Source organism: Chlorocebus sabaeus, chromosome 10, assembly GCF_047675955.1.
Source record: "Chlorocebus sabaeus isolate Y175 chromosome 10, mChlSab1.0.hap1, whole genome shotgun sequence".
NCBI classification, from domain to species: Eukaryota; Metazoa; Chordata; class Mammalia; order Primates; family Cercopithecidae; genus Chlorocebus; species Chlorocebus sabaeus.
Window position 1 is genome coordinate 68,779,541 of NC_132913.1, and position 24,589 is coordinate 68,804,129.

General features: G+C 36.8%; 2 protein-coding genes across 4 annotated transcripts in view; one reads left to right on the forward strand and one right to left on the reverse strand.

Moving 5' to 3' along the window:
* Window positions 1–17,252, forward strand: part of ITGA4 (integrin subunit alpha 4) — a 77,313-nt gene extending 60,061 nt beyond the window's left edge. The window contains exons 18-28 of the mRNA XM_007965535.3: window positions 3,612–3,762; window positions 4,856–4,951; window positions 5,604–5,683; window positions 6,633–6,722; window positions 8,731–8,821; window positions 10,936–11,043; window positions 11,917–12,042; window positions 13,047–13,166; window positions 15,894–15,992; window positions 16,443–16,562; window positions 17,053–17,252. Coding sequence (XP_007963726.2) covers window positions 3,612–3,762; window positions 4,856–4,951; window positions 5,604–5,683; window positions 6,633–6,722; window positions 8,731–8,821; window positions 10,936–11,043; window positions 11,917–12,042; window positions 13,047–13,166; window positions 15,894–15,992; window positions 16,443–16,562; window positions 17,053–17,148 — 1,177 coding nt within the window. The 3' untranslated portion in view covers window positions 17,149–17,252. The remainder of the gene's footprint in view (window positions 1–3,611; window positions 3,763–4,855; window positions 4,952–5,603; window positions 5,684–6,632; window positions 6,723–8,730; window positions 8,822–10,935; window positions 11,044–11,916; window positions 12,043–13,046; window positions 13,167–15,893; window positions 15,993–16,442; window positions 16,563–17,052) is intronic.
* CERKL (CERK like autophagy regulator) overlaps window positions 11,050–24,589 on the reverse strand; it is a 135,141-nt gene continuing 121,601 nt past the window's right edge. For 2 of the 3 annotated variants that reach the window (XM_073019850.1, XM_073019851.1), the window contains 2 exons: window positions 20,538–20,710; window positions 18,418–19,759 (listed from right to left, as the gene is read on the reverse strand). In XM_073019850.1, coding sequence (XP_072875951.1) covers window positions 19,678–19,759; window positions 20,538–20,710 — 255 coding nt within the window. In that variant the 3' untranslated portion in view covers window positions 18,418–19,677. Of the gene's footprint in view, window positions 11,604–18,417; window positions 19,760–20,537; window positions 20,711–24,589 lie in introns of those variants that run through there. The other variant, XM_007965533.3, reaches the window with a different exon arrangement.

The following is a 24,589-nucleotide window of genomic DNA, read 5'->3' on the forward strand; positions in this document are numbered from 1 at the left end:
TGGGACAGAGATCTCTGTCCCAACTACTCGACTCTGTACTCGACTCTGTCACTGTAGTACAAAAGCATGGCTGTGTTCTCATAGAACTTTATTTACTAAAGTAGGCAGACATGTGAATTTGGCCTTCAGGCAGTAGTTTACAGACCTCTACTCTATGATATGCTTGCTTTTTACATGGAAATTCTAAAGTATATATATTTTTATTAAAAGTTCCTGATAGTATGTTTTGTTTTATAAACATAGTTTGTGAATATAACTTAGGCTGGTTGCCAAAATAAGCCAAGATTCAAATATTTTAAAGAAATTAATCCTGGGTTAAAAAATTATAAGAATCTCTCCTAGATAGGAACATAAAGATAGATATAAATATATATCTGGCCTACAGAATTACATGTATATGTCGACCAAAAAACTATATTAGTTCCAAAAATTGAAATTGTCAAAAGTCCCATGGATAATTGAAAGGATAAATAAGATGCAGCATATTCATAAAATGGACTATATACACCAATGATAAACATTTTACAACTACGCGTACCAATATGTTAAATCTCACAAAATTTTGAATAAAAGCCATGCAAAAGAACAGATAATCAAAGATTACATACTCAGATACTCAAAGATTACATTTATCTAAAATACAAAATTGAGCAAAACCAACTTATATTATTAAAAATCAAGGAGGGTGGGGCCAATAACTGGAAGAAAAAAATCCCAGAGGGTTTTACAGTAGGGCTGCTAATATTTTTTTCCTTGATCTGTGTGCTTAACACATGTATTCATCTTATAAAAAATATTGAGCTGTACAATTAGGTTATGTGCATTTTTCTATGCATGTATTATACTCTGATAAGTTTAAAATAGAAAAAAACTTTCAAGCATTAAGTGAAGTGCCTGTTTTCTTAGAAGTTAAATTAGAGTTATAAAAGTGGGGGGAAATGTCCAAAGTTATTTTATTTGCATATTCCGAGGTTCATAAGAATAATTCTCAAAAAATATACCACATTTCCAGTTTTGATTTTGCCATGGTCATATGAGGCCATTAATTTATAAGTCATGTCAGTAGGTTTATCACCACTAAAACATTAGGTTTTCTGGATGGGGTACAGATCACAATGTGGTAATACTAGATATTTACTTACTTAGTGAGGCATTTGGAATTTGTATACCATCATAGAACAGATAAACATGGCTTAAGGCTATAACGTGACAGTATTTATGCTGATACTTTTATAACCTTCTAACAGTCAATAACTTACCCAATAATTTCCCTTTTTTTCTGACATGTTGCTTGGACTCCACCAAACCCTTCTTTATGTTTAATGCAAACATGTACATACCTGCTTATATTTTTGTAATACTGTGTTCTTAGGCTCTGAGAAAGCATGTTAATCACGATCCAGCATCTTTTCCCCAAGATAAATTAGTCTAGTGCTGAGAGGAACCAGACAGAGACTTGACATTGTGAAAATACCGCATTATTATAGAGGTGCCCAGTATACTTTGGGAGAGGTGAGAAGCTGCCACCTTATGCTGTTAGGGGAGAGCAGTGCAAGGTGAAGGTGGTTAACAGTGAGTTTTGGCTGGAAGAACAACTAAGAATTACTGACATCCAAGCTAAATCTTGAAGAATAAGTACAAGTCAGATGCATGAAGAGGAGATGTTGACGTCAGAGGGCTAGTTTGAAGGAAGACACAAAACATCTTGATGTATTAGACACCTGTTTGTAGAAAATTGTGAAACAAAAGAATGAATTGTGCAGTGAAAGTGATGAAGCAGGGGCCAACTCTGGAGGGCCTCTGTGTCATGCTAAGGAGTCAGAACTCTTATCTCGAAAGCAATGTAAGGTTCTTAACAGACACTTACATTATCTAGTTTGCTTTCTTGAAAATGACCCTCTGGTAGTGTGAAGATTGGATTAAAGGAGAGGAGAAGGACTTGGGACAGATAAATCAATTAGAAACTCAATCCAAGTGAATTTAGGTTCAATCATGACATTTTCAGACTTAAAAAATGTTTCTTGAGCAGCCAATTTAACCATAGTAGTGGAGAAAGAAAAAAATATCATGTCTGTACTATCTCAGGCAAAAAGTGGTTTCTCAGAGCTGTATTCATAACTCTTGCTCATCTGTGTATTATTTTTTACATTTATTTACACATCTCTCCTTTATTATATCAGCTCTAGGAAGGAGTGAAGTGTGTTGGTATTTGGGAACAATGAACTTAGTGCCTGATTTATTGTATAGAAACTTTCAATTATATTCATTCATGAATCTTCAAGTAATACTTAAAAGCAGAAATTTTGAAACATGTTCTTAAACGCTGTGCTTACATACTCTGTCTTTAATCAATTCACAAAAACTACTAAATTCCTACTGTATCTTTACTATTTCCATGAAAAGTTTCTTCAAACACGAATCTTCTCTACAAATGTTGATTCAAAGGACACAATTTAAACATTATTGAAGAAACTTTCTAAATGCTGCACTGCTAGGTATGGATATTTATCTTTTTTATCTATCCTCACCGGATATTTTGCTTTGGGTAACATGCTTCTTGACTTTGAACTAATTTTTCCAATTTTTAAATTACTAGAGATCTAAGAACTTCTGTCTTTGGGGAAAGTTTATAAAATGACATGCTGTAACAGAAAGTTTTCCTTAGCACCGAGCAGTTCTAACCCTCTCACTGGGAAAAAGAATGAACTGTATAGAAATTCGCAATTGTTTCAGGACTTTGGAACATTCTAGCTGTGGCCTTTTAATAAGTTCCTTATGTCTCAAATACTTCATATTTAAAATATTCTAAGGGCTTCATACAGTATACATGACCCAGATCTTCACTGAATGGTAGGTGGTGTGGAATAGGATGACTGAGGCTTAAAAATGCTAAATTACTTCCCCACTGGAAAGAACTGCTGGCAGTGCCAGGACTTGAACTCATGCATATGTGTGGATTTGCAGCAATCTATACTTTGCAATACACAGGAGGATGAAGCATTTCTCCAGTTCTGTTTTTAAATTTGGCCTAGTTACTGGTGGGGGTGACCAGCTGCTTCACACTTTAATTCTAGTCCCACAGATTTCAGTGCCACGCACTTGTGGGTGGACATAGTAGTTCTTCCTCATTGCCTTGCTCACTTCTACCAAGCATTCCTTTTAGTCTTCTCCTTTCTACCAGTTCCTTCCATTTTCCTCCCTTGATTCAGGCAGCAGTTAGTTCAATGTCTATTTTAGGCTTGCAAGAAAGAAAAGAAAAACTGCTTTGCCTTTAGAAAACGTTATGAAAAAATCAGGAAAATGTTAAAATTATAGAAGCGAGAGGTTACGCAGAAAAGAAATGAGAAAAGATGCCATTTTAATTATAGCTCATTAAACTTTCCTTGGGTAATAGGTGACTGAATTTACCAAAAACATGAGAAAGAGTTCTTTTTAATATGGGTTTACATCGGCTTGCATAGGGTCAATCCCATGATTGTTTTTCCAAGAAAATTCGTATTTTATGTTCAGCATAAATTACATACATATATCCTTGTATGCCTATATACAGAGAGAGAGAGAGGGATTTTTATTTCCTAAACAAGAACCAAATAATATTACTTAATTTTTAGGCCCCATGAAAATAAAACGTACCTTGCTGTTGGGAGTATGAAGACATTAATGTTGAATGTGTCCTTGTTTAATGCTGGAGATGATGCATATGAAACGACTCTACATGTCAAACTACCCATGGGTCTTTACTTCATTAAGATTTTAGAGCTGGTAAGTACTGTAAACCACAATAGCATGATGCTACTTAGTATTTTACTTAAGTTTTTAAAAGTAAATGGTAGAATTCACTTCACTGATTTGGGGTATAAGTCAATATTTAGGCTCTTAGTTATTTGCAGACTTCTTCCGTGCCCCTGCTCAGAATGGCAAGTTCTTGGGTCTAAAGTCCAAAGGCATCAGCCTCCTGTTTTCCAGTGCTAGGAGTGGGAGGAAGCTGTTTAGGTGCCTTTACATTCTCACTGCCGTAGCCAGCACACGTCTGATGTTGAAATAGTATGCCCCTTGATTGAGGTCCTTGCACAAGTAACATTGATCCTCCATCCTGGACTCCAGAGTTACTGTTCTTTATTTTAAGGTGACACTCAGACAATTAATGGAATTTTCTCTGTCCTTTATCAAATTCACTCGTCTTTTGTCCAGGGACCACACCTTCACACCAGGAGTGACATTTGACCTCTCACGAATATCTATTACCTTCTTTCTCTAGTGTTTGCAATACTAGCAAAAGTAACAGTGGAAACTCAGATATTCAGACTGTATTTTTAAAGCATTTTATACTTATTGCAATTATAACCTCATTACACCTATTGAGATTATAGCTATTTTGATTAAATACCTTAAACACATTCTCACATACCAGACAGAAGAGGGCCATTAAAATATGAACCTTGCCTCATGATTTTTCAAGGAATTCAGACCCTGGATTAAATAGGGAATATACCAAGATGAATGAAAGCTACAAGTCCAGAAATTTTTTTTGTGGAGAATCTGTTTGAATATTAGGGTATACATCTATACATATGTGTGTGTGTGTATATACATATATGTGTATATATACGTATACATGTATATGTATAAGTCTGTATATATACACATACATATACACATATATACACACATATACACATATTTATATCATTTATTTATATTTCTATTTATCTCAAACATAAACATAAATAGAAAATAGTTTTCCGAGGAAAGCAAATACTTCTGGGATATTCCTTTCCATAACCATCCTTAAACATATGTTACAAACTTTTTATTTCCTTCCTGTCCAAAACAGTTGTTTCATTTTTCCCATTAGGAAGAGAAGCAAATAAACTGTGAAGTCACAGATAACTCTGGCATGGTACAACTTGACTGCAGTATTGGCTATATATATGTAGATCATCTCTCAAGGGTAAGTGTTTTGCATTTATGGCTTTTGTTCACCATCATGAATATTTTTCTATTCTTCCCTATCTTTATGTTGCATATAAAATGTTATAAATATTTTAGCTTAGGGTAGGTAGCTGAATGATGAAATGAAACTGGTTCTTGAAATCTTTGAGCTTTGTGTTTATATTCTTGGCAATGTTTGCTGTTTTAAAGGGGGTGGCATGTTTACATCGAAATGGACATGTGCATGTGTCAATCAGAATTTTGCTCCCCCTACACACCCTTCCCCAACACTCCCCACCCCGCCACCCCCACCCCAGGTGGTCCTGTCTGCCAGGCATGTTACCTCTGCTACACAAAAAGGTGTTTTTGGCAAGAGTCTTCACTCAGGTTGTGAAAGCATTTCTAATTTTGTTAGTCTGGACTTGCCTGTGTTCACATTCAGAGACGCTTTTGTCTCTGAATGTTACTTGTGTAAATGTGTGTACTTTAAAATTGTCACAATCCCAACAACTTCCCTGAATCTTCCTGCCAAGGGAGGAGTAGCTGATGCCTTTAGAATAGGTTCAATTCTACATTCCATAGAACATAAACTTTTAAGAAAACAATTCAGATTATAAAAAATGTACTTAAGATTTTTTTTTTAATGGGCTTTCCTGCTCTGTGTTTTACAGATAGATATTAGCTTTCTCCTGGATGTGAGCTCACTCAGCAGAGCGGAAGAGGACCTCAATATCACAGTGCATGCTACCTGGTATAAGTTATTGTTAAAAAAATGAACTAGAAATGTACCCCCATATTTTGAGGGGGGAATTAGGAAAACCATAAAACAGTGTTCCATTAATTGTAAGAGAAAACTTCCCTTACATGGTCTGCTTTAAAAACAAAAACAAACAACATAGTTAAATGGGAGTGACTGGTAATGTTTTAGCTCTTGAGCTATGTTAAGTATTTATTAGATTAGATTAGAGTGGACATGATGTGTCACGAATCACTCTGTGTATTTGAAATCAAAAACAGAATAAACAGTAATAACTCTACAAGATTTAAAAGTGAGGGCAATGACTGACATAGATATGTCTCCTAGAGTAAATCGGAAATCGTTAATGACTATTTCATGAGTGAAGTTTCAACATATTTTTTAAAATGCAGAGTAAACATCAAGATGGACTTCATTTTACCTAACACAACAACTTGGTCACCCTCTCATCCTAAAAATCTCTATAAGTAAAATTGATTATAAAGATAGGTTAAGGCAGTACAACACTTGCTATACGGTTTAAAAACTTTTATGATTGATGTGCTTTCTTTGATCATTGAATTACGTCTTGCAAAAATACTTCTTCAATCTAAAGAGAGTAATAAATTTGTTTCTAAACTACCTACCTATTTATTTTGGTTTTTGTACTACCTAGAACATAAATGTTTTAAAAAAACAACTTTTAATCTAATAAATGTAACTATTTGTTAAAAAAAAAAAAACTCCTCTAGCATTAGAAGCAAATGATAACAGTTTAATGAGAGAAATTTTCTGCCAACCTTGTCCTAAAAAATTTTTACTGCCATATCTGCTTTTATCTCCACTCCTCAAAAAGCATCTAAACAAACCTCTGAATATATTAGGTATACAGGGTATGTAATTAGTTCTCTCTGAAGATTTTTCTGCTTGATGAATTCTAACAGGGTGTCTTCTATTTGTGTAGTAAAAATGAAGGGGAAATGGACAATCTAAAGCACAGCAGAGTGACTGTAGCAATACCTTTAAAATATGAGGTTAAGCTGACTGTTCATGGGTAAGTAGACACAAAGGCCTCCTTTCAAATTCAGAGCTGATTTACAGTTCCCTTGCTTCTTACATTAATGAAAAAACTATATTCTAGAATTTTTTTAAAATAAAAAGGGTACTATATTCTATCTTTTAATAATTACCTCGTTTTTATAGTCCCTTACTTAGCTGTCCATTATAATAATGCACTCTATAATCATCACTGATACTACATCAAACTAGTACCCAGTTGGAGGAGATTTCTTACTGGGAGAGCCCCAGTAAGCTAGCAAGGCCACACTGAGCCTTTCAGTTGTGCACTGTGTAATCCTAATCAGGAATTAGAAAGTGTGCAGTTTGCATAATCATACTCAATGCCCATGTCAAGTGTGAAGTTCAGAGAAGTGTGAACTTAGCCAAATCACTATTCTGCAGACCCATATCTACACACGTGGCAAATGGAATGCAATGTGAGAGATCTGGTTGCAAGGTGTTCCTTGTCCACTTTTTATACCTATGGGATCACCAGATTCCTCAACTACAGCCCAAGTACCAGAATTCATTGCTTCCTCGTGATTTTAATGATTGAGTGGACCCCCCCTCATCCAAGAAGGAGATGTGTGGAGAAGAATTAAAGGGGGCTTACGGAAACCTTCAGTAATTCCACTGGAACTTATTCATGTTGTTAGTCCTTAGAACTACATTTTTATACAGAAGATATGAGTTACAGAATAGACAGATGAGCCTTTCCTGTTGCTCTAAATCTAAACTGTCCCCCAGTCATTTTATCCACTTAGAAAGGTGATATACAGTCATGTAAATGTAAAATGTCAGTGTCTGATGGAATTGAGTATCAAGTTTGAGATAAAGCAAACAGGCGAAAAAAGGCCATTCACAGCAGAGTAAGACCTAGAGAATCACGAGTAAGCAAATAAAAAGTTCATTGCATGTTTCCTGGTTTTCAGTGTTGATCTTGCCACTCCTCCTGGCTCATGATGAGTGTCCTCCTATTTTTCTGTTATTCACATCTCAGTATTTTGAATAAGGAATGTTCACCTGTTAAACTGCCTAAATCTATGCTGATTCCTTTCCTGTTTCATGGGTTTCTAATTTGGGATTACCTAATATTAGCTGCCAAATGTGAGCACCTTATGGAGTAGAGGTCTCCCTAGAAACATATTTCTTAAAGTTTATTGCAGATAAAAATGTTGAATCACAGGCCTTTAAAAGAGAGTGACAGCCTTGTATTGTAACAAAAAATTTATCATACTTAATAATGTTAGACTTGTTCCCCAGATTTGGGGTTCATTATAAGTAGCCAGCAGGGATCATGAGATGGGAATAACTAACTCAAAAATGGGTAACAGAAATTGAGGTATGAGAACCTTAGGAAAAAGCTAAGAAGTTATCCCACATTTGCCAAATTTACATAAACCACTTAAGGGCTGAAAGAGAAGGAATGGTCAGTAGAATGAGCAAGGTGTAGTGTTGTGGAAAGCAAGAAAGGAGTATCAGTGAGGACAGATACTGTCACCCAGGTCAGAGAACATGGCCTTCTTTTTCTTTTTTCTTTTTTTTTTTTTTTTTTTTTTTTTTTGAGATAGAATCTCACTCTATTGCCCATGCTGAAGGGCAGTGGTGTGACCTCAGCTCACTGCAACCTCCGCTTCTCTGGTTCAAGCGATTCTCCTGCCTCAGCCTCCCGAGTAGCTGGGACTACAGGCATGCACCACCACGCCCAGCTAAGTTTTTTTGTATTTTTAGTAGAGATGGGGTTTCGTCATGTTGGCCAGACTGCCCTCACACTCCTGACCTCAGGTGATGCGCCCACCTTGGCATCCCAAAGCGCTAGGATTACAGTCATGAGCGACCATGCCCGGCCACAATTTAATTTCTTTTTAAATAAAATGTATATATGACCACAAAACCAAAAGTATTCCATGGTGACTTGTAAATATGCTATAATCCAGTCTATAGAAAGACTCTTTATGTTATTGAATAAGATAGTTAATTAAATTTGAATTTGTTTCTACCAGGTTTGTAAACCCAACTTCATTTGTGTATGGATCAAATGATGAAAATGAGCCTGAAATGTGCATGGTGGAGAAAATGAACTTAACTTTCCATGTAAGAAAAGTTAATTGTGTTGATATTTGTAATAACCTAAAAGGCTATCACTGATGCATTGCTCCAAGCGACATTGTACACCTGTGATGTCCCTCAGCCTCTGTAGACCATGGCTGGCTGGAATGGGGCTGCAGCAGTGGTACTCCTGCCTCTCAGACCCCTACTGCTTTCCTTCCACTTTTCTTGTCTCTGGTATTCAAGCCCATGTCTCCTTACAGGACAGGTGAGAAACAGCATGCAGGAACAGAGAGAATGCCTTGAAACAGGCAAAGTTATGGGGTGAGCTGAATTTGCTAGAGACGCACACAGAAAGCAGGACAGGCCAAGGGAAGGCATCTTTGGGTGCAAATCAGTGTAATTTCTTCTTGGTTCAAGCTTATAAAAACCTCAACACTACAAAGTAAAGGAGGCTCTTACCTCCCATCTCCATTTAAGATCACGTTGGTCAGCCTTTCAAGCCATAAATTTACGACCTGTGACAAGCGCTTTATCAATTATTAAGTAACCTTTTAAAGTAAAGAGTACTATCATAATTCAGAAGTATTCGGAGACTGATGTAAACCTAAGGTGAAAACATTTTTGCTGTCAAACTGATATTTTTGTTGTATCAAAGATATTGGTGATTAGTAATTTCCAAAAAAGAATTCTTTGAACCAAAAGCACTGTCCAAGCATTCTTATAATCTATATATGTGAGTAAATCTTGGATTAGGTATATTTTGTAAGACAATGCTTTTCAAAATGCGTATTAGAATCACTTGGGGTACCTATCCAAAATGCAAATTCCTGGGTCCTGCCCCAGATCTGTGGAAAAAGAATGACCTTGAAATCCTGTTGACTCTATGTATATTCCAATTTTTGTTACACTAGTTGATACTAATGTTGAAAAATTTTAGTCCTCCTCCACTTTGAAGTCCTATGAAATGCTCTTTAAAACCCAATGAGAGTTTGTGCTTTGATAAACTAAAACAGAAACCAAACTGTACTCTAGAAGATTTATTAATTTACATATAATAAGTATTTTCTACTACATTTATTATGTAGTGGCTGGGACTAGACAAACTTGTGGTATATAGGATTTCTGTGTCTAGCCAACTATGTAGATATTCTTAGAGGTTTAATTGTTGTCAGGCAAACAGAGATGTTTGTGATTTAGATTGATATTTAATGGCATCGAGAAAACCTTGTCTGTAGTACTGGGCACTGCTAGGTATCTGTTGCTGACATTTCCTTCTGCAACTGCCCTGTGCTTTTATAGATTAGCAATTACCACCTGTTCCCAATCTGGAGACACTTTCTTCATCTTTGTCACGTGTTCATAAAATGACTGCAGGTCTGCAGGTCATTTTTTAATTGAGGTATTGGGATGCATCTCTTTCTGACTTACTGTATTGGTTTTATAGTTAAGCTGCCAGTTTGGCAGGCTATATTTTGGCCCCATTTCCCTTTTCAGGAATCTTCAATCCCCAGATTTGTCATCCTGTTATGCATTTTTTGACAAGTATTGTTAAACCTGTTGTGCTTTCTCAAAACCCAACAACATACTTTTTTCTGAATGCATCAGCATATAGATCCTGAATAAAAATATATTTTTATTCACTTTCTCCTGCTGATTATCCTCTCAGCACAGAATGCTTTTGCAATAACATCATAGGATTTAGAATTACAATATCTGAGTTTTGGTCATAACTCTTGTCATTTTTTAACTTTTGTCTTGGGAACGCTAAGAACATCTGTTAGCATTTCCCTTAGCTGGTGAATACCAAAATGTTGGCCCACCTCATGAGAACCAAATATTTTTAAAATATGTAATGTAACATACAAATATATATTGTTTGTCTCCTAAGACTGTTTCTCCAATAAACCATCAGCCTGTACTTTTTGTTTTCCACAATACCAAAACTAGAAGGTTAGAAATAATGACTCATTCAAAATTTAGCAAACTTTAAAAATTCTGACTATGGATATCCTGTCTCCCTTTTTTGTGCAGCTGCCAACTATAAACCTCCACCACTATAAATGTTGCATGGAATATATGGGATCACCTCAAAGTTCATTGATATCTGCACTTACATTTATAGAAAACATTTGTTAAAAATTTTTCCTTCTTACCAGGTTATCAACACTGGCAATAGCATGGCTCCTAATGTTAGTGTGGAAATAATGGTACCAAATTCTTTCAGCCCCCAAACTGATAAGCTGTTCAACATTTTGGATGTCCAGGTAAAAATGTATTTCTTCCACCTGACCTTTATTGTGTGTCTTAAATACTAAAATAAATGCAAACCAATCCTTTATTCAAGTAATAATGCGAAAATGGATAACTGTTATCTTCAGTCACACTGTAAGCTATGAATTCACCATGCATTTATTGAGTTATGCTTTGAATATTATATATTTCATTACAGCTATAGATTTACAGTGCAACTTTTACATTCGATTTAAATAACAGAACCATATTCTACCATCTCCATTGAATAATTATTTTAAGATACATTTTTGTGTGATATGGACCTACAGAAGTAACTTGATTGGTAGAATTCTTCATAACACTTGAAACTACTGTGCAAATATGAGGATTATAGCCTTTTTTGAAGGAAGCACTATTCAAAGCACTTCTTAAGAACCAATATTCTTTCATTGATGGTTCCATCAGAATTGTTTTGAGCTTGCCAGGTTCAAGACAGAAGTCAACAAATCTAAATACGTTTGAGGTCTGATCTTTTAAAATCCTACTTAAATTCCGGATTCAGAGAGAAGAATATGGTGTTATATTGTTTCCCCTATAAAGGAAAAGAAATATTTAATATCATGCTAATGTTCCAATATCAATTTTTACATTTCTGCAAGGTTTAAGGCCATGTTATCAGCTTAGAACCTATATCCAACCTTCTATAATTCAGCTGGGTTTTTGTGTTTCTGCCACAGACATTTAATCACTCCCAAATCTGTCAAAAAAAAAAAAATTCTACAATTTCAAAGGTACTTGACATATTTTAGCAAAGATAAGCTACTGGAACTTTTAAAACCATGTTGCTTTTTGCTGTTTTTTCCAGTGATGAAAGATAAGATTTCTCTTCCTTTCTATCTTCATAGACTACTACTGGAGAATGCCACTTTGAAAATTATCAAAGAGTATGTGCATTAGAGCAGCAAAAGAGTGCAATGCACACCTTGAAAGGCATGTTCCAGTTCTTGTCCAAGACTGATAAGAGGCTATTGGTAAGTTTCCATTTTTCAGGTTGTAGTTCCTGCTTTCCAACAGAGAAGTGAAACACTTAAAATCAAGGCAATGGGTTTGAGCTGTCACTTCAATAAAAGAGAAGCCAAGTTTAGGTAGTATTCTTGCATGGAAGGAACAAGCACGGTTGGAGAGTTGAGAAAGACCTAGGGTCTATCCCATATATAAATATGTTAGCTGGGCATAGTGGCTCATGCCTGTAAGCACTTTGGGAGGCCAAGGTGAGCAGATCACAAGGTCAGGAGTTTGAGACCAGCCTGGACAACAGAGTGAAACCCCGTCTCTACTAAAAATACAAAAATCAGCCAGGTGTGGTGGCAGGTGCCTGTAATCCCAGCTGCGTGGGAGGCTGAGGCAGGAGAATTGCTTGAATTCGGGAGGTGGAGGTTGCAGTGAGCCAAGATCATGCCACTGCACTCCAGCCTGGGCGACAGAGCAAGACTCCATGTCAAAAAGAAAAAAAAAGTTATATAGTTTCATTTTTTTATCTAACAAACAAATGCCCACTATTTGCCAACAAGATATTGTTCCAAACCCTTCAGGACACCAAGATGTTGTCTTCACCTGGGCAGCCTTTGTGGCATGAGTTAATTTTCATTCTTTTCAGCTTAGTGAATGTATGAAAAGAAACTGGAGAAGCAGTCATCACCTTGAAATGATCCACGTTTTACAACAAACATAGAATACGTAACTTAGCAAGACTCTGATTAGAACATTTTTAAAAAAAATTCTGTCCCAGAAGATTGTTAATACAAATAAGAACATATGCTCTACTTTAAATACTTTATTATAATTTAGAAAATAAGCATTCATGTCTTGTTTAAAGATAATTTAAATGCCACTGAGGAAAGCAGATGTTAAATTTCATATTTATGGAAAGATGATTTTCAAAATGCCATTACAGTATATATTAAATTCTATATAAAATATTTTAAAAATATTTTCCAGTGTTGAAAATTTTAATGTATCACTTTTATATTTCAAGTACTGCATAAAAGCTGATCCACATTGTTTAAATTTCCTATGTAATTTCGGGAAAATGGAAAGTGGAAAAGAAGCCAGTGTTCATATCCAGTTGGAAGGCCGACCATCCATTTTAGAAATGGTAAGTCTAAAACATATTGACAACTTGGTGGCTAAGTTTACATACAATCTATAAATTCAGTCATATAGGCAGGATAGTATGAAGCCATTCAACAAATAAAATTTTGGAGTAAAACTCTAAAACTCTATTTCTGTCACTTCAACTAAGTGAAATGGCTTTAGAAATTATCAGGTAATAAAGGCTAAAATAGGCCAGGCATAGTGGCTCAAGCCTGTAATTCCAGCACTTTGGGAGGCTAAGGCAGGAGGATCACTTGAGGCTAGGAGTTCAAGACCAGTTGTATTCCTAGGTAGATGTGTGGTTTATTTCTAGGGTCTCTGTTCTGTTCCATTGGTCTGTATATCTGTTTTGGTTAGCCTTGTAGTATAGTTTGAAGTCAGGTAGCATGATGCCTCCAGCTTTCTTTTTGCTTAGGATTGTCTTGGCTATATGGGTTCTTTTATGGTTCCATATGAAATTTAAAGTAGTTTTTTCTAATTCCGTGAAGAAAGGTAGTGGTAGCTTGATGGGAGTAGCCTTGAATCTATAAATTACTTTGGGCAGTATGGCCATTTTCACGATATTGATTCTTCCTATCCATGAGCATAGAATATTTTTTCCATCGGTTTGTGTCCTCTTATTTCCTTCAGCAGTGGTTTATAGTGCTCCTTGAAGAGGTCCTTCACATCCCTTGAAAGTTGGATTCCTAGGCATTTTATTCTCTTTGTAGCAAATGGGAATTCACTCATGACTTGGCTGTCTGCTTGTCTATTGTTGGCATATAGAAATGCTTGTGATTTTTGCACATTGATTTTTGTATCCTGAGACTTTGCTGAAGTTGCTTATCAGCTTAAGTAGTTTTTGGGCTGAGACCATGGAGTTTTCTAGATATACAATCATATCACCTGCAAACAATTTGACTTCCTCTCTTCCTATTTGAATACCCTTTGTGCTTTTTTTTTTCTTTTCTGAGATGGAGTCTCGCTCTGTCCCCCTGGCTGGAGTGCAGTGGCGCGATCTCGGCTCACTGCAAGCTCTGCCTCCTGGGTTCCTGCCATTCTCCTGCCTCAGCCTCCCAAGTAGCTGGGACTACAGGCGCCCGCCACCGTGCCCGGCTAATTTTTTGTATTTTTAGTAGATACGGGGTTTCACCGTGGTCTCGAACTCCTGACCTTGTGATCCGCCTGCCTCGGCCTCCCAAAGTGCTGGGATTACAGGCATGAGCCACCGCACCTGGCCTTTTGTGCTTTCTCTTGCCTTATTGCCCTGGCCAGAACTTCCAATACTATGTTGAATAGGAATGGTGTGAAGACATCCTTGTGTTGTGCCGATTTTTAAAGGGAATGCTTCCAGTTTTTGCCTATTCAGTATGATATTGACTATGGGTTTGTCGTAAGTAGTTCTTATTGAGATGTTCCATCAACACCTAGTTTATTGAGAGATTTTAGCATGAAGGGATGATGAATTTTATTGAAGGCCTTTTATTTTTAAAATATAGCTAAGAAGAAAAACTAAGGCTTTCATAAAATCAAATAAAAACATCAACAAAAACATACTTAAATATATTTTGGACTTCTTCCTACAAAGGAACATGTATATTTATGAGGAGTAGTTTGAGATGAAACTAGTTTTATGTGGAGTTCTGTTTTTCAGCTTTCTCATCTGTTCAATATGGATAAATGAGATGATTTTTATAAGCACTTAGTTCATGGAACATAGGAAGCCAAAGGAAATGGCAGCTGTTTTGTTCAAGTGGAATTTTTGAAATTGTCAAACAGTGCTTAAGATACAGTAGACAGGCAAAGAAGAAATATCCATTTTAGTTTCAACTGTGCAAAAAGCAAAGTCATTGGACCATCAGCAAGTCATTTAACCTTTTGCAGTTTGCCTTCTCTTTTCCTCTAGGTTTAGGTTTCCCATCAGCAGCCATAATTGGCATTTTGAACCAGATGTTTTTGGGGGCTGTCCTGTGCACTGTAGGATATTTAGTAGCATCCTCAGCCTCTACACACTCACTGCTGGTAGTACCACCTCCCACGTTCTGACACTTGACAATTTCTTCAGACATTCCTGACTGTCCCTTAGGATTTCATCACCTCCCTGCTGAGAACCACTGCGCTAGATCTGTATGAAGCTTGTCATTTTTGGCTCTAAAATGTTAAATAACATTTACACAGTAGTTTTAAAGGTCATATCCCTCTTTAAGAATCTGACTAAATATATTCTCATCTCCTTCAGCAAATGCCCACATGAAAACATCTCCTAAAGATTCTTAGAACTCGTAAAGCCCATCTACACGTCCCCAGGCTTCATGGATTCTGCATTATAAAATCCCTGCTTTAGATAATACAGTTCTGAGTTCATCCACTGATTTTATATTTGAATTCTATAATTTAGAAAAAAATAAAAAGCCCAAATAAGATAGATTCAATATGCGGTGGCAGGGTGGAGAACATTGGTAAATGGTAACTTACCTCTTGCTGTAGTCTAATATTTAAATCAAGTTATTTGCAAGGTAGCTATATTTAATCAAAGGATTTCAATAAGATGATACTATATACATTAATACCAAGACCACACTTTGGGAACCAAAGGAAGCACTGCAGTTAATTTTAAGTGGTGAAGTAAATTGGGGAAGTTAAATTGTGAAAACCTCTAGATAGAAGGTAAAGATCCTGACAAATTATTTCTATTAATATGTCTTCAGGAAATAAACCAGGCTATGGTGATCTTTCTTTTATTACACAGGATGAGACTTCAGCACTCAAATTTGAAATAAGAGCAACAAGTTTTCCAGAGCCAAATTCAAGAGTTATTGAACTAAACAAGGATGAGAATGTTGCACATGTAAGATTACCTTCTTAACTGCTACATTAAAATTATAGGAAAACACATTTCAAGGGTGTCTATAATTACTTCCTTTTGAGTAACTGAGGTGGGAAAGTAGAGTGTGACCAGCTCATGGAGGGTCTCAATACTTGGTTGAGAGTTGGCATTTTCCACAACTGGCAGGAGGGAACAACACAGCAGTTCTTTTAGAGAGGTGAATTGGGCAGCAGTGAGAATTGGATAGATTGAAGGAAAAGTCATGGATAGAGCCCATTACACTCACTGTTTCTGCTAAACAGTTACCAGTGTTTCCTGCAGTTATATCAGAACCAGCAAGAAAACAGGGTGGGTAGTTCTAAATACTATTGGGGATTATGGCAGGGCTTTAAAGGAAATATAAGCAACTTTTTAAACTGTTTCTTTTTTTCTTTTTTGCTTTTTGGGTTTTACTTTTCTTAATTCACATAGGTTCTACTGGAAGGACTACATCATCAAAGACCCAAACGTTATTTCACCATAGTGATTATTTCAAGTAGCTTGCTACTTGGACTTATTGTACTTCTGTTGATCTCATATGTTATGTGGAAGGTAAGCATTTAACAATTACCAACATTAAACTATTCAAAATGACATTTTCTCAAAGCCTATTTGACTTCCAAGTTATTTAGATTTAAATATTTCATTATTTTAATGTTAACTTTCTATGTTGCTCAGTACTGATCTCACATTTCTCTTAACACCAAAATCTTTCTAGAAAAATATGCCTTCTTAATTTGTTTTGAGAGATATTCCTTTTAAAAAATCATTTGGAAAAGATTGCAAATTATACTGAATGTGAATTTTGAAGAGAATGTGGTATGTATCACTGAGAATTTCTGCATTAAAAAAAAAAATGTTTCTTTAACCCAGTATGTCCCCACTAATTTTTACTGATTACCTCTGTTAAACCTTTATGTTTGATGTTACAAAGGATGCAGTTTCAGAAATATTGGTGTTAACTGCTTAGGTATTAGAAATGAGTATAGTAGATAAGAGTGTTTATAACCATACACTAGTGATTTTGTAATGCTATTTTCAGGCCGGCTTCTTTAAAAGACAATACAAATCTATCCTACAAGAAGAAAACAGAAGAGACAGTTGGAGTTACATCAACAGTAAAAGCAATGATGATTAAGGACTTCTTTCAAATTGAGAGAATGGAAAACAGACTCAGGTTGTAGTAAAGAAATTTAAGATACTGTTTACAAGAAAAAATGAATTTTGTTCAGACTTCTTTTACTCTTGATCTTGTGACATATTATGTCTTCATGCAAAGGGAAAATCTCAGCAGTGATTACTCTTTGAGAAAGAAGAACTGCAAAGGTAATAATACAGCCGAAGATAATCTCTCAGCTTTTAAATGGGTAGAGAAACACTAAAGCATTCAATTTATTCAAGAAAAGTAAATCCTTGAAGATATCTTGAAAGTATAACTGAGTTAAATCATGCTGGAGAAGTCTTAGACTTGAAATACTACTTACCATATATGCTTGCCTCGGTAAAACGAACCCCGCTGGGTAGGCAGAGGTTCATTTCAAATACATCTTTGAGACATGTTCTTTAAAAATATAATTTTTTAGAGAGCTAATCCCAAATTTTCTAATGAGTGGAAGTGGACCATTATCACTTTAAAGCCCTTTATTTATAATACATTTCCTATGGGTTTTGTTTTTTTAGCAGACTATGAATATTATAGGCCTAATGGGCAAACTTCAGACTGAACATGTACACTGGTTTGAGCTTAATGAAATGACTTCTGGATAATTATTTTTATACAACTATGGATTTCCCCATCTTTCTGTATATATACATGTGTTTAGGTATATATTTACACACCTTTATCAAGCATACCCAGGAGTAAATAGTTAAGAACCATCTTCAAATCTTTTGTTATAAAATATTCAAATTTATATTCTGAAACAAAAGATCGTGTGAGTGTTGCACTTTAGCTCATATGCACTGATTTTAAAAATATGGAAACCATACCTCACTACAAAGCTGTGCAAAGACTACGGGGCCTATACTTCATATGTATCATGTACTATGTAAAATATTGACTATCACACAAATATTTCCTTGGATGTAATTCTTTGTTACTCTTTACAAATGTAAGTGTTCCTTTGCATGGAAATGAAGAAACAAAATTCATAAATTTAGCTGAAAGATACTGATTCAGTTTGTATACAGTGAATATAAAATTTTCATGAAATGTTAAGTGACAGCTAAAATATTTTTAGTTTGTTCATATTATATGAGGTTCTATTTTAAATGAAATAACTTTCTGGATTTTAATATCTTTAAATACCTTTTTATTTGCAAATACAATCATTTTTGTAATATTTATTTTATGCTTATCATAGATAATTGCAGAATATAATTTTACCTGATTCTGTCTTCATAAGAGAGCTATGGCCGAATTTTGAACATCCATTACAGAAAGTGATCAAATTAGAGGGCAATTTGGAAAAACAATTCTGGAAAAGATTTCTTTATATGAAGTCCCTGCCACTAGCCAGTCATCCTAATTGATGAAAGTTATCTGTTCACAGGCCTGCAGTGATGGTGAGGAATGTTCTGAGATTTGTAAAGGCATTTGAGTAGTGAAACACAAGCACAAAACCTCCTGAACCCAGAGTGTGTATACACAGGAATAAACGTTTATGTATTTTTAAAAAACTTTGTATCGTTATAAAAAGTCTAGTCGTTCTTTCAGGAGACTATCTAGGATCATAGATGAAAAATGTAAGCCCCAATTTAGAAGTGTCTTCTCCAGGATGGTCGCTAAGGAAATTTAAATTTGGTTCTTTCCTACTCAGAAACAACTACATATTTCAGGTTATTTGAGCACAGTAAAAGCAGAGTACTATGATTGTCCAACACAGGCCTCTCAGAGACAAGAGGAACACAATTACATATGGGGCTAGATTTTGCCCAGTTCAAAATAATATTTGTTATCAACTTTGTTACCTGTACGATGAATTTTAAAACCCTACCACTTTAAGAAGACAGGGATGGGTTATTCTTTTTTGGCAAACTATGTGATTTTGAAATTTAACTGCATTAGGGAGCAGTAAAATCAAGGTAGACTTATGAAATCTGTATTATGTTTATACCAGAATATAGGAAATTTAACATAATCCTGAAAAATAAAAGAATCCAAATTATTTAGGTTAAATACTGATGTATTATGATGGTTGCAAAGTTTTCTGTGTGTCCAACAAACACATTGTAAAAACCAGAATTTGAATCGGTATTTCATCTTGACTTTTAAAGCCCTAGAGACTAATTGTTAGTAACATCAAAAATAGCGATTTATATTAGAATATCTGTTTAAAAAACAGGCATCCCCAACTGGCCACACAGCGGAAAGTTAAAGCAATGGAGCATTACTGAGTTTCTCCTCCTCTCAGATCAGCAGCAGCATTAGATTCTCATAGAAGTACGAACCCTATTGTGAACTGGTATGTGAGGGATCCTAGGGTGCCATATTCCTTATGAGACTCTAATGCCTGATGATCTGAGTTGGAACGGTTTCATCCTGAAACCATTCCCCCATCCATGGAAAAATTGTCTTCCATGAAACTGGTCCCAAAAAGGGTGGGGACCACAGGTTTAAAGCATGGCCATATTTCTTTATATTAAAATTCTAGTTTGCACATTTCTTTTAGAAACAATTACTTGTTACTTTGGAATCATTTATTTCTTCCATGCTTCCTCCATAAAGACTGATAAGTCTTGGATGCAATCTGTAAAGAAAACACATGTATAATTTGTTATTTCGTCAACATATTTTGTTATTTTTCACACATACACCTAATAAGAGCTGTCATGTAGAAAACACAGCTGTAAACTGAGAAGGTCTGAAAAATCATCAACAGTAATAACTGACTTCCTTGATTGTCTCATGTTCTCCATTGCCTTTTTAAAATAGTCATACCTCTAGAACACCCATGTCTAGTGGGCACCTCTGCATGCTGCTTCTAACCACTGAGTCACAATGCCTACCAAGGATGAGTTTGTAGGTTCCTGAACCTGTTTCTACCAGTTGCTATGTAAAACTGTTCCGAAGGGAAGTTGAATGCTTTGTAAAGGCCTAATAAAAGCAAATCGCTGAACAAAACGTGTTACAGTAATTATGAGTGAGAGGAAAAACTAAGATGGAAAGATTAAAATCTAACACTTGACTACTTAGATGGCTCCACTAAAAGGTTTAAGATCTTGATCCATTTTTAAAAATCCAAAATGGAAGTTGTAGACATTATCTGTAGTTTCTGCACAACAATAAATTAGAAAGGCAATGTAGACATGCATAACCACGCTCTACAAAACAGTTGGTGAATGAATGTAAGGTTACTTTTTATTTGTTGAAATTTGTGCATGTCTCTTCATGCTTCCCTGATTTACTGATTTTTTAAAAACTAACCGACTGCCTGCTTTGATAATTCAGAGAAGACAACTTTCATTGTACCATTAGATTTACGTTTACTGGTTGACATATAAAGCGGTGAAATAATTAAGACTTACTTAATATGGACCTCTGATGCAACTTCCATTAAATCACCATCTACATTCCAAGGGAAACAATTTTCTGAAGCAGTTTCATCCTCCTCCTCCTCTGGATTATATCCACCAGTATTATTCCTTGGATGAACTTTTACTTCCTCAACAGTGTAAGTCTCAACAAATGGAAAATTGAACTAAAAATAAATACAAATAATCATTATACTTGGTTTATCTCTAGCTACTAACACAACGTTCACTGTGCCCTCTCTCACAAGTAAATATCAACATGTATGCTGACATTTTAACAGCTTTGAGACTATAAGCAGGGATCTCCAAATTTTTTTTGGAAGAAGGAATCTCTTATCCAAAGCCTTCTGGGTTTAGATCTAGCACCATAGAAATCTTGTTTTATGACAAATAGTACATATCTGTGAGAAGTTGCATACAATAATGATACTGTAGATTTTTCAATTAAAGATAATATTTAATGCTGGCCTGTAGATACAGAAGACATATAATCCATTGAGTTTATCAACTTGTCAATTAGTTTAGCTGACATAAAGCAAACTAGTGCAAGTTTCACACTTGGAATATAATTTGGAAGAACACAGGTCTAAACCTCTGAAGATAAAATGGGATGTATGTCCTCTTTTAAAAGAAAAAGGCAATCAAATATGGATTTTAACAGGTGTTTGCTTGCCCCATTCCCACTTTAACAATGGACACGAGCTGCAAGATCACTGTTTACTTACCACTATAGAATGGTGCCAGGTAAACTTCTACTTGCGTTTTTTTCTTGTTTGCCTAAGGAAACTATACTGAAAAAGCACTATGTATTTTCTGAAATAATTAAGAAAATATAGCCAAGTAACTTTAGCAGAAATGCATAACTATTCATTTTAGTTTTCAGATAAATGACGAGATATATTCCTAATTAAACACCATCTACATAGTTTTTCCTCTTTTCCACATATAAACCTCAATGCAACACATAGTTTTAAAAGTTGACAGAAAACTAATATTTTCCCCAACACCCATATTTTACATGTGTAGATACCAAGGTCCAGCTGACTTCCTGGTTTATACTGTAAACACAGTTAAACAGTACATGATATCATGGCATCAGCTGCTGTGACTGAGGTTCAGAACTAGAGGGCCCCAAGCAAAACTGTTTGACAGTAACTGCATTGGATCTCCCACCTTGGGTATAAAGCCTTGGCTACATGCCTCATCCTTGTAGAATTATCTATATAATCATTCATGTTAGTGTGTGTTAAATGAATTATCAACAACTGCCTGTTATGGGCTAAATTACATTGCCCTCCCCCATCCCAACTATGTTCCAGTCCTAACCCATGGTGCCTGTGAATGTCACCTGTTTAGAAGTAGGGTCTTTGCAGGTAGAATCAACTTAAGATGAGGTCATTAGAGTGAGCCCTAATCCAATATGCTTGATGTCTTTATGAGAGAAGAATGCCAAGGATGGCAGAGTCAGAGACTGGAGTGATGCAGCTGTAAGCCAAGGAATGCCAAGAATTGACAGCCACCACCAGTAAGTCTATTATCTTAAATCAGCAGTTGTCATGTGCACACCTCACAAAATGAAGATCTAGCCATCCTTCAAATGCTTTAACTGTGAAGCCACAGACATTGTTAAGTGGGACTTTAGGGAGCCAAGAGCTTAGTATCCTGTGTGAGGGTATGTTTGGGGCATGGGGAGGAGAAGTGAGCAGTTACAATTGTGATACACAAAAGTGCCATGATGGTGTAAGCGTGGAGTTCAATGCAGGAAACAAGAGGAGGCCAATAGTCTATGGATGTTGGGAAAGCTTCCCATTTGAATTGAGCCTTAAAGAACATAGAATATTTAGCCTGGAGAAGAAAGTCTGGAGAGAGGAAACATTTACAAAACTAGAGGCAAACCATGGTCAAGCAAATACACAGAATTCAGTGTGATTCCTAGGTGCTCAATCATGCCCCTTGGCCCTCACATTCCTGTACTGAAATTCGCGCCTTCTATACCTCAGAATGTAACTGTATTTGGAGATAAGATCTTCAAAGAGGTGATTAGGCTAAAATGATGTCTTCAGACCCTCATCCAATACGATTAGTGTCCTTATAAGAGGAGGAAATTTGGACATAGGAAAAGGCATCGGGGATGAACAGAGGAAAGACCACTCACTTGTGGGTTCAGTGAGAAAGCAGCCGTGTGCCACCCAGAGAGAAAAGACTCGGGACAAACCAAACCTGCTGACATCGTCTTGCAGCTCTAGCTTCTAGAACCATGAAAGAAACACGTTGGTTTGTTTAAGCCATCTTTTCTATGGTATTTGTTATGGCAACCTTAGTCAATGAATAAAATGCCAAAACACTGGGAATGTGGTGGAGGGTGTAAATAAGAGATAGGGTTGCAACACAGGCAGGGACCTGGATACAAAGGCCACGTATTCCAGACTGAGGAAATTCCATATTATTCTGACAACGAGAGTAAGGCACTGAAGAATTAAGCAGGAGAGATATCAAATGTGTGTCTTAGAAAAAAGTTTCTCTAAAAGGACGTATGGAAGACAAGACCAGAGAACTTAAAGGTCAAAAGGAGGCTACTGTAAGCAAGAAAGGATTAAAGTTTGAATTAAGGTGAGGGAGAAGTTTTAGAAACATTTAAGAGGAGACTACGGGGGCGGAGCAAGATGGCCGAATAGGAATAGCTCCAGTCTCCAACTCCCAGCGCGAGTGACACAGAAGACTGGTGATTTCTGCATTTTCAACTGAGGTACTGGGTTCATCTCACTGGGGAGTGCCGGACAATCGGTGCTGGTCAGCTGCTGCAGCCCGACCAGCGAGAGCTGAAGCAGGGCGAGGCATCGCCTCACCTGGGAAGTGCAAGGGGAAAGGGAATCCCTTTTCCTAGCCAGGGGAACTGAGACACACAACACCTGGAAAATGGGGTAACTCCCACCCCAATACTGCGCTTTAAGCAAACAGGCACACCAGGAGATTATATCCCACACCTGGCCGGGAGGGTCCCACGCCCACGGAGCCTCCCTCATTGCTAGCACAGCAGTCTGCAATCTCGCGGCAAGGCAGCAGCGAGGCTGGGGGAGGGGCGCCGCCATTGCTGAGGCGTAAGTAGGTAAACAAAGCTGATGGGAAGCTCAAACTGGGTGGAGCTCACAGCAGCTCAAGGAAACCTGCCTGTCTCTGTAGACTCCACCTCTGGGGACAGGGCACAGTAAACAACAAAGAAAGCAGCAGAAAGCTCTGCAGACGCAAAGGACTCTGTCTGACAGCTTTGAAGACAGCAGTGGATCTCCCAACACGGAGGTTGAGATCTGAGAAGGGACAGACTGCCTGCTCAAGTGGGTCCCTGACCCCTGAGTAGCCTAACTGGGAGACATCCCCCACTAGGGGCAGTCTGACACCCCACACCTCACAGGGTAGAGTACACCCCTGAGACGAAGCCTCCAAAGCAAGAATCAGACAGGTACACTCGCTGTTCAGCAATATTCTATCTTCTGCAGCCTCTGCTGCTGACACCCAGGCAAACAGGGTCTGGAGTGGACCTCAAGCAATCTCCAACAGACCTACAGCTGAGGGCCCTGACTGTTAGAAGGAAAACTATCAAACAGGAAGGACACCTACACCAAAACCCCCATCACTACATCAACATCATCATCAAAGACCAGAGGCAGATAAAACCACAAAGATGGGGAAAAAGCAGGGCAGAAAAGCTGGAAATTCAAAAAATAAGAGCGCATCTCCCCCGGCAAAGGAGCACAACTCATCGCCAGCAACGGATCAAAGCTGGACGGAGAATGACTTTGACGAGATGAGAGAAGAAGGCTTCAGTCCATCAAATTTCTCAGAGCTAAAGGAGGAATTACGCACCCAGCACAAAGAAACTAAAAATCTTGAAAAAAAAGTGGAAGAATTGATGCCTAGAGTAATTAATGCAGAGAAGGTCATAAACGAAATGAAAGAGATGAATACCATGACACGAGAAAGACGTGACAAATGCACAAGCTTCAGTAACCGACTCGATCAACTGGAAGAAAGAGTATCAGTGATTGAGG